This window comes from Oncorhynchus gorbuscha, unplaced genomic scaffold (genome assembly GCF_021184085.1).
Source record: "Oncorhynchus gorbuscha isolate QuinsamMale2020 ecotype Even-year unplaced genomic scaffold, OgorEven_v1.0 Un_scaffold_2299, whole genome shotgun sequence".
NCBI lineage: Eukaryota > Metazoa > Chordata > Actinopteri > Salmoniformes > Salmonidae > Oncorhynchus > Oncorhynchus gorbuscha.
This window is the reverse complement of record NW_025746850.1, coordinates 176-10,000: the sequence shown is the minus strand read 5'-3', so window position 1 is coordinate 10,000 and position 9,825 is coordinate 176. Positions and strand designations below refer to the sequence as shown.

Genomic DNA, 9,825 nt, shown 5'->3' with positions numbered 1-9,825 from the left:
CAGAGCCATCACCATCACCAGATAATTCACAGCTCTGTTCAGGCATCGCTGCCGTGACAACAGCTACAGATAAAGAATAAAAACTAAACAAAAACAAAACATGAAAACACATATTACATTAAGCCTCCCGACGGGACAAAACAAAATCAACACAAACAATAAAACAATAGCAAACAGAAAAGGTACATCCTGTTGTATGAATAAATGGACTCAAAGGAAAACAAAACAACTGCCGCAGATGTTTGACAAGGAGAGTCTCCTTCCCTCCCACCCGTTCTCTGACCCTTAGTGGTAGGAGGAGAGAGAGACAAGGAGAGAGAGACAAGGAGAGTCTCCTTCCCTCCCACCCGTTCTCTGACCCTTAGTGGTAGGAGGAGAGAGAGACAAGGAGAGTCTCCTTCCCTCCCACCCGTTCTCTGACCCTTAGTGGAAGGAGGAGAGAGAGACAAGGAGAGTCTCCTTCCCTCCCACCCGTTCTCTGACCCTTAGTGGAAGGAGGAGAGAGAGACAAGGAGAGTCTCCTTCCCTCCCACCCGTTCTCTGACCCTTAGTGGAAGGAGGAGAGAGAGACAAGGAGAGAGAGGAGAGAGAGACAAGGAGAGAGAGGAGAGAGAGACAAGGAGAGTCTCCTTCCTTCCCACCCGTTCTCTGACCCTTAGTGGTAGGAGGAGAGAGAGACAAGGAGAGAGAGGAGAGAGAGACAAGGAGAGTCTCCTTCCCTCCCACCCGTTCTCTGACCCTTAGTGGTAGGGAGGAGAGAGACAAGGAGAGTCTCCTTCCCTCCCACCCGTTCTCTGACCCTTAGTGGTAGGAGGAGAGAGAGACAAGGAGAGTCTCCTTCCCTCCCACCCGTTCTCTGACCCTTAGTGGTAGGAGGAGAGAGAGACAAGGAGAGAGAGGAGAGAGAGACAAGGAGAGTCTCCTTCCCTCCCACCCGTTCTCTGACCCTTAGTGGTAGGAGGAGAGACAAGGAGAGAGAGACAAGGAGAGAGAGACAAGGAGAGTATCCTTCCCACCCACCCGTTCTCTGACCCTTAGTGGTAGGAGGAGAGAGAGAGGAGAGAGAGACAAGGAGAGTCTCCTTCCCTCCCACCCGTTCTCTGACCCTAGTGGTAGGAGGAGAGAGAGACAAGGAGAGAAACAAGGAGAGAGAGGAGAGGAGACAAAGGAGAGTCTCCCTTCCCTCCCACCCACGTTCTCTGACCCTTAGTGGTAGGAGGAGAGAGACAAGGAGAGAGACAAGGAGGTCTCCTTCCCTCCCACCCGTTCTCTGACCCTTAGTGGTCAGGAGGAGAGAGACATGGAGAGAGAGACAAGGAGAGAGAGAGACAGGAGAGTCTCCTTCCCTCCCACCCGTTCTCTGACCCTTAGTGGTAGGAGGAGAGAGAGACAAGAGAGAGAGACAAGGAGAGGAGGAGAGAGAGAGACAAGGAGAGAGAGACAAGGAGAGAGAGACAGGAGAGAGAGGAGAGACAAGGAGAGAGAGAGACAAGGAGAGTCTCCCCTTCCTCCCCACCCGTTCTCTGACCCTTAGTGGTAGGAGGAGAGAGAGACAAGGAGAGACAAGGAGAGTCTCCCCTTCCCTCCCACCCGTTCTCTGACCCTTAGTGGTAGGAGGAGAGAGACAAGGAGAGAGAGGAGAGAGAGAGACAAGGAGAGAGAGGAGAGAGAGACAAGGAGAGAGAGGAGAGAGAGACAAGGAGAGAGGAGAGAGAGAGACAAGGGGAGGTCTCCTTCCTCCCACCGTTCTCTGACACTTAGTGGTAGGAGGAGAGAGAGACAAGGAGAGAGAGGGAGAGAGACAAAGGAGAGGAGAGAGAGACAAGGAGAGAGGGAGAGACAAGGAGAGAGAGAAAGAGAGAGAGGAGAGAAGAGAGACAAGGAGAGAGAGGGAGAGAGAGACAAGGAGAGGTCTCCTTCCTCCTCCCCATTCTCTGACACTTGGTGGTAGGAGGAGAGAGAGACAAAGGAGAGAGGAGAGAGGGAGCAAGGAGAGGAGATTAGGGGGAGAGAGACAAAGGAGAGAGAGAGACAAGGAGAGACAAGGAGAGAGACAAAGGAGAGAGAGGAGAGGACAAAGGAGAGAGAGAGGAGAGAGACAAGGAGAGAAGGAGAGAGAGAGACAAGGAGAGAAGAGGAGAAGACAAGGAGAGAGGGAGGAGAGAGAGACAAAAGAGGGGGAGGGAGACAAGGAGAAAGAGGAGAGAGAGAGAGAGACAAGGAGGAGAGGGAGGGAGACAAGGAGAAGAAGGAGAGAGAGAGACAAGGAGAGAGAGGGAGGAGACAAGGGAGAGAGAGAGGAGGGAGAAAGGAGAAAGAGGAGAGAGACAAGAAGGGAGGGAGGAGACAAAGGAGAGAGAAGCGGAGAAGACAAGGAGAAAGGAGAGAGAGAGACAAGGAGAGAGGGGAGGGGAGACAAGGAGAAAAGAGGAGAGAGACAAGGAGAGAAGAGGGGGGAGACAAAGGAGAGAGAGAGGAGGAGACAAGGAGAAAAGGAGGAGAAAGACAAGAAGAGAGGGAGGAGACAAGGAGAGAAAGCGAGAGAGGCAGAAACAGAGGGAGGAAGAGAGAGTAACAGGAAAAAGAGGGAAAAAAAATAACGGGTGAAAGAGAGAGAGAGAGAGAAAGACTCAAGGAAAAAGGAGGGAGAGCATTTTCAGTTTTAATTTGGTTTCTGTGATGTGTGGCGAAAGCGCTGATGCGGCCAGCGTGGAGAAGCGTGGGTGGCTGGTTACGGCTAATTAAAAGGAGGCTATGGTGATGGAGTTTGGAAAGTTTGCAGGCAGGCAGGCAGGGCGGTGGAAGGGCAGCCTCCCTCCCTCAGCCCAGGTCTGAGATTAACAGGACCCTGGTGGTGGAGGGAATGATGGAGGAGAGGAGAGAGGAGAGAGCGGGGCTAGAAGGATTAGGCGTTCTGCACGGCAGGCCTTGTGCATCAGGCCCACACGGCTGCTCTTCTCCTCCTCTCCTCCTTTGCTCTCTCTTCCTCCCTGACACCATTTTAATGAGATCCACAATGGTGCCAGACTCAAAAAGGCAGAAAGAGCAAACAAAACCAAACTGCAAACTGTCTCCTCTCTCCTGCTCCCTCCTGTCTCCCTCCTCTCCTCTCCTGTCTCCCTCCTCTCCTCTCTCCCTGTCTCCTCCTCTCCTCTCTCCTGTCTCCCTCCGATCCTCGCTCCTGTCGCATCAGCTCTCGCATCTCCTCTTCCTGTCTCACTCCATCTCCTCTCTCCTGTCTCCCTATCTCCGTCTCTCGCCTGTCTCACTCATCTCCTCTCTGTCCTGTCTCCACTCATCTCCTCTCATCTCCTCTCGTCATCCCTCTGGCTTCCTGTCTCACTCATCTCCCTCTCTCCTGTCTCCTCATCTCCTCTCTCTCCTGTCTCCCTCATCTCTCTATCTCCTCTCTTCCTGTCTCACTCATCTCCTCTCTCCTGTCTCACTCATCTCCTCTCTCCTGTCTCCCTCATCTCCTCTCATCTCCTCTCTTCCTGTCTCACTCATCTCCTCTCTTCCTGTCTCACCATCTCCTCTCTCTCTGTCTCCTCATCTCCTCTCATCTCCTCTCTTCCTGTCTCACTCATCTCTCCTCTCTCCTGTCTCCTCATCTCCTCTCATCTCCTCTCTTCCTGTCTCACTCATCTCCTCTCTCTCTCTGTCATCCCTCTCATCTCCTCTCTCTCCTGTCTCCCTCATCTCTCGATCTCCTGTCTCCTCGTCTCCCTCATCTCCTCTCTCCTGTCTCCCTCCTCTCCTCCTGTCTCCTCCTCTCTCTCTGCCTCCTGTCCTCTCCCATCCTGCGCGCCCAGCTCCTCTCATGTCCTCATCTGCATCTGCTCCTGTACCTCACTCATCTCCTCTCCTCCTCCTGTCTCACCCATCTCCTCTCTTCCTCCTGTCTCACTCATCTCCTCTCTCCTGTCTCACTCCATCTCCTCTCTCCTGTGTCTCACTCATCTCCTCTCTCCTGTCTCCACTCATCTCCTCTCCCTCCTGTCTCACCATCTCCTCTCGTCCTCCTCAGTCTCACATCACTTCTCGCCCTGTCTCACATCCCTCCTGCCCTGCTCACTCATCTCCTCTCTCCTGTGCTGCACTCATCTCCTTTCTTCCTTCTGTCTCACTCATCTCCTCTCTCTTCCCGTCTCATCTCCTCCTCTCTGTCTCACCATCTCCTCCTCCTGCCATCCACTCATCTCCTCTCGCTTTCCTGTCTCACTCCATCTCCTCTCTCCTGCCTAGTCATCGCCCATCGCTCCTGTCTCCTGTCCTGCTGTCTCACCCATCTCCTCTCTCTCCTGCTCACTCATCTCCTCTCCTCTCCATCTCCTCTCTTCCTCATGTTCAGGAGAGAGAGAGATGAGTGAGACAGGAGAGAGAGGATGAGTGAGACAGGAGAGTGAGACAGGAGATGGGATCTCCTCTCTCTTCCTCTGTCTCACTCATCTCCTCTCTCTCATCTCCCTCTCCTGTCTCTCTCATCTCTCTCTCCTGTGCTCTCTCATCTCCTCTCTCCTGTCTCACTCATCTCTCTCTTTCTTCATCATCTCCTTATTCTCTCTCTCTCTCTCTTCATCCTTTCCTATTATCTCTCTCTCTTTGTCTTCATCCTCTCCTTTATTCTCTCTCTCTCTCATTTCTCCTGATCCTCGCTCTATTCTCATCTCTCTCCCTCATTCATCCTCGCTCTCATTCTCGTCCTCTCCTTATTCATCCTCTCGTTTATTCATCCTCTCGCTTCGTCATTCTCTCCTTATGCTCTTCTTTCATCCTCTCCTTATTCTCTCTCTTTTTCATCCTCTCCTTATTCTCTCTCTCTCTCTTCATCCATCTCTCTCATTTACTCTCTCTCTCTTTTCTTCATCATCTCCTTATTCTTTCTCTCTCCTCTTCATCCTCTCCTATTCTCTCTCTATTCTTCATCCTCTCCTTATTCTCTCTCTCTTTTCATCTCTCTCACCAAGGTTCCACTTTTTACCAGGTTTTTGTCTTCAGCCCCTCCACAGCTCGACCCCCTCTACCCCAGCTCTACATCTTCCTCACTCTTGTCCTTTCTCTCTCTCCCTATCTTTCCCTGTCCTCTCCTTCCATCTTCCCTGTCCCCTCCTTCCATCTTTCCCTGTCCTCTCCTTCCATCTTTCCCTGTCCTCTCCTTCCATCTTTCCCACGTCCTCTCTCTTCCCCGTCCTCTCCTTCCATCTTTCCCTGTCCTCTCCTTCCATCTTTCTTGTCCTCTCCTTCCATCTTTCCCTGTCCTCTCACTTCCATCTTTCCTGTCCTCTCCTTCCATCTTTCTTTGTCTTCTCCTTCCATCTTTTCCCGTCCTCTCTCTTTCCCTGTCCTCTCCTTCCATCTTTCCCGGTCCTCTCTCTTTCCCCGTCCTCTCCTTCCATCTTTCCCTGTCCTCTCCTTCCATCTTTCCTTGTCTTCTCCTTCCATCTTTCCCCGTCCTCTCTCTTTCCCCGTCCTCTCCTTCCATCTTTCCCTGTCCTCTCCTTCCATCTTTCCCGTTCCTCTCCTTCCATCTTTCCCTGTCCTCTCCTTCCATCTTTCCCTGTCCATCTCATTCCATCTTTCCCTGATCCTCATCACTTAACATCTTTCCCTGTCCTCTCCTTCCATCTTTCCTTGTCTTCTATCCTTCCATCTTTTCCTGTCCTCTCCTTCCATCTTCCCGATCTCCTCTCCTCTTTCCTCGTCTCTCCTTCCATCTTTCCTTGTCTTCTCCTTCCATCTTTCCCTGTCCTCTCTTCCATCTTTCCCCGTCATCTCTCATTTCCCAGCGTCCTCTCCTTCCATCTTTCCCTGTCCTCTCCTTCCATCTTTCCCTGTCCTCTCCTTCCATCTTTCCCTGTCATGCTCTCTTCCATCTTTCCTGTCCTCTCCTTCCATCTTCCTCCGTCCTCTCTCTCCACTATCCTCTCCTTCCATCTTTCCTTGTCTTCTCCTTCCATCTTTCCTGTCCTCTCCTTCCATCTTTCCCGATCTCTCTCTTTCCCTGTCCTCTCCTTCCATCTTTCCTTGTCCTATCAGCCTATCTTTCTTTGTCTTCTAAACTCCATCTTTTCCCGTCCTCTCTCTTTCCCTGTCCTCTCCTTCCATCTTTCCCGGTCCCTCTCTCTTTCCCTGTCCTCTCCTTCCCATCTTTCCCGTCCTCTCTCTTTTCCCTGTCTCTCCTTCCATCTTTCCTTGTCCTCTCCTTCCATCTTTCTTTATGCCACCATATCTTCCGTCCTCTCTCTTTCCCTGTCCTCTCCTTCCCATCTTTCGGTCTCTCTCTCTTTCCCTGTCCTCTCCTTCCATCTTTCCCGTCCTCTCTCTTTCCCTGTCCTCTCCTTCCATCTTTCCTTGTCCTCTCCTTCCATCTTTCTTTGTCTTCTCCTTCCATCTTTCCCCCCTCTCTCTTTCCCTGTCCTCCTTCCATCTTCCTGTCCTCTCTCTCCCTTTCCCTTCCATCTTTCCCGTCCTCCTTCCATCTTTCCCCTGTCCTCTCTCTTTCCCTGTCCTCTCCTTCCATCTTTCCCGGTCCTCACTCTTTCCCTGTCCTCTCTCTTTCCCTGTCCTCTCTCTTTCCCTGTCCTCTCTCTTTCCCTGTCCTCTCTCTTTCCCTGTCCTCTCCTTCCATCTTTCCCTGTCCTCTCTCTTTCCCTGTCCTCTCCTTCCATCTTTCCCTGTCCTCTCTCTTTCCCTGTCCTCTCCTTCCATCTTTCCCTGTCCTCTCCTTCCATCTTTCCCCGTCCTCTCTCCACCCCTGTATCTCTTTTTCTCTGTCTATCTCTTTCTGTCCAGCATCTGAATCAGAGGGATGAATAGTTATGAGAGACAGAGAAGACATAGATAATAATTCTGCTGTCCCTTGACGCTGTGAGAAAGTGACATAATATTCTTCAAGCAGCATGACAGTAAAGCTCCTCCCCTATGCTGCCCAGTCACGTGGGTCGTCTGTTCCTTCCCTATGCTGCCCAGTCACGTGGGTCGTCTGTTCCCCCCCTATGCTGCCCAGTCACGTGGGTCGTCTGTTCCTTCCCTATGCTGCCCAGTCACGTGGGTCGTCTGCTCCTCCCCTATGCTGCCCAGTCACGTGGGTCGTCTGCTCCTTCCCTATGCTGCCCAGTCACGTGGGTCGTCTGTTCCTTCCCTATGCTGCCCAGTCACGTGGGTCGTCTGTTCCTTCCCTATGCTGCCCAGTCACGTGGGTCGTCTGTTCCCCTCCTATGCTGCCCAGTCACGTGGGTCGTCTGTTCCTTCCCTATGCTGCCCAGTCACGTGGGTCGTCGTCTGTTCCCCTCCTATGCTGCCTAGTCACGTGGGTCGCCTGTTCCCCTCCTGTGCTGCCCAGTTACGTGGGTCGCCGTCTGTTCCCCTCCTATGCTGCCCAGTCACGTGGGTCATCGTCTGTTCCTTCCCTATGCTGCCCAATCACGTGGGTCGCTGTCTGTTCCTTCCCTATGCTGCCCAGTCACGTGGGTCGTCGTCTGTTCCTTCCCTATGCTGCCCAGTCACGAGGGTCGTCTGTTCCTTCCCTATGCTGCCCAGTCACGTGGGTCGTCATCTGTTCCTTCCCTGTGCTGCCCAATCACGTGGGTCATCTGTTCTTATCCTGTGCTGCCCAGTCACGTGGGTCGTCTGTTCCCCTCCTGTGCTGCCCAGTCACGTGGGTCGTCTGTTCCCCTCCTGTGCTGCCCAGTCACGTGGGTCGTCTGTTCCCCTCCTGTGCTGCCCAGTCACGTGGGTCGCCTGTTCCTCCTGTGCTGCCCAGTCACGTGGGTCGTCTGTTCCCCTCCTGTGCTGCCCAGTCACGTGGGTCGTCTGTTCCTTCCCTATGCTGCCCAGTCACGTGGGTCGTCTGTTCCCTCCTGTGCTGCCCAGTCACGTGGGATCGTCTGTTCCCTCCCTGTGCTGCCCAGTCACGTGGGTCGTCTGTTCCCCTCCTGTGCTGCCCAGTCACGTGGGTCGCCTGTTCCCCTCCTGTGCTGCCCAGTCACGTGGGTCGTCTGTTCCTTCCTATGCTGCCCAGTCACGTGGGTCGTCTGTTCCCCTCCTGTGCTGCCCAGTCACGTGGGTCGTCTGTTCCCCTCCTGTGCTGCCCAGTCACGTGGGTCGTCTGTTCCCCTCCTGTGCTGCCCAGTCACGTGGGTCGTCTGTTCCCCTCCTGTGCTGCCCAGTCACGTGGGTCGTCTGTTCCCCTCCTGTGCTGCCCAGTCACGTGGGTCGTCTGTTCCCCTCCTGTGCTGCCCAGTCACGTGGGTCGTCTGTTCCTTCCCTATGCTGCCCAGTCACGTGGGTCGTCTGTTCCCCTCCTGTGCTGCCCAGTCACGTGGGTCGTCTGTTCCTTCCCTATGCTGCCCAGTCACGTGGGTCGTCTGTTCCCCTCCTGTGCTGCCCAGTCACGTGGGTCGTCTGTTCCCCTCCTGTGCTGCCCAGTCACGTGGGTCATCTGTTCCCCTCCTGTGCTGCCCAGTCACGTGGGTCGTCTGTTCCTTCCCTATGCTGCCCAGTCACGTGGGTCGTCTGTTCCCCTCCTGTGCACCGCAGTCATTACATTTCACCCCGACAACCAGACAAGAGGAGTCATAAACGGGGAGACGATTGAAAACAAATATCTATAAGCGTAATAACGGTCGTTACCATAATAACATCTATTTACGATGGAATGGAAAACCGCAGGACGGATAATTCACACCGGTGAATTTCAGACTCGATAGCTATGATTATAAATGAGGTTTTTGTTTCTCTCCTGAAAGGTAACTCAGCCACACCAAGAGTACCGTTGATTAACCAATAATTACACCTGAATAAAGGAGAGGAAAGCGAAACCAATTTCAGCTGTAATCACAGGGCTGCGTGTGAGTGTGTTGGAGACCTACAGTAGTGATCAAATGGCGTTTGTTTTTCCTGATGCATTTTGGGGGATTAGCGATAGCCCTTAGAGAGAAGGACTAATGGAAATGTCTCCACCAGTGAGTGCTTTCAGCTTACAATTTACTTTTGTGTGTGTGTGTGTGTGTGTGTGTGTGTGTGTGTGTGTGTGTGTGTGTGTGTGTGTGTGTGTGTGTGTGTGTGTGTGTGTGTGTGTGGTGTGTGTGGTGTGTGTGTGTGTGTGTGTGTGTGTGTGTGTGTGTGTGTGGTGTGTGTGTGTGTGTGTGTGTGTGTGTCTGAATGTGTGTGTGTGTGTGCAGTGTGTGTGTCAACATTCGTGTAATTTCCTTGTGGTTAAATGCAGCACAGATGTCCTCCAGAGAAACACAGCATCCTGGGATGTTTAAAACACACTGATGTAGAAAGACAATTTAAAAGGAAAAACAGACTTAAAAACCGTTGAACTGTTCTTCGTGTGTTTGAGATGTCAACCAACTGGACTCGTGTCTATGCAAGTGTGTTAGCGGGTGGCTTTAAACATGCGTGTGTGTGTGTCTAACCTCCAGTAGAGGTGGTTTTGCCTCTTCCTCGGTCAGCGGTCGTGTCGTAAAGGGGCATCTCTGTGATCTTGACCCCAGAGCGAGCCTCGGCGATGAGCTGTCTGGCCCCTCTCCCTCAGCTGCCTCCGGCGCTCCCGTCTCTCCCCTACACGCGCGCGCACACACACACACACACACACACACACACACACACACACACACACACACACACACACACACACACACACACACACACACACACACACACACACACACACACACACACACACACACACACACGTTACATATAAAAACTCATACACAATATTTTGCAGTTCTGATATGAAATGAGAAACAGACACACCATCTTAACACACACCAAACACACACACACCATCTTAACACACGAAAACTCACACACCAT

General features: G+C 52.7%; 1 protein-coding gene across 1 annotated transcript in view; it reads right to left on the bottom strand.

Moving 5' to 3' along the window:
• LOC124025594 (EH domain-binding protein 1-like) overlaps positions 1-9,524 on the bottom strand; it is a 48,387-nt gene extending 38,863 nt beyond the window's left edge. The window contains exon 1 of the mRNA XM_046338955.1: positions 9,423-9,524. Within this exon, the coding sequence (XP_046194911.1) occupies positions 9,423-9,480 (58 nt within the window). The 5' untranslated portion in view covers positions 9,481-9,524. The remainder of the gene's footprint in view (positions 1-9,422) is intronic.
• Positions 9,525-9,825: the final 301 nt, after the last annotated feature.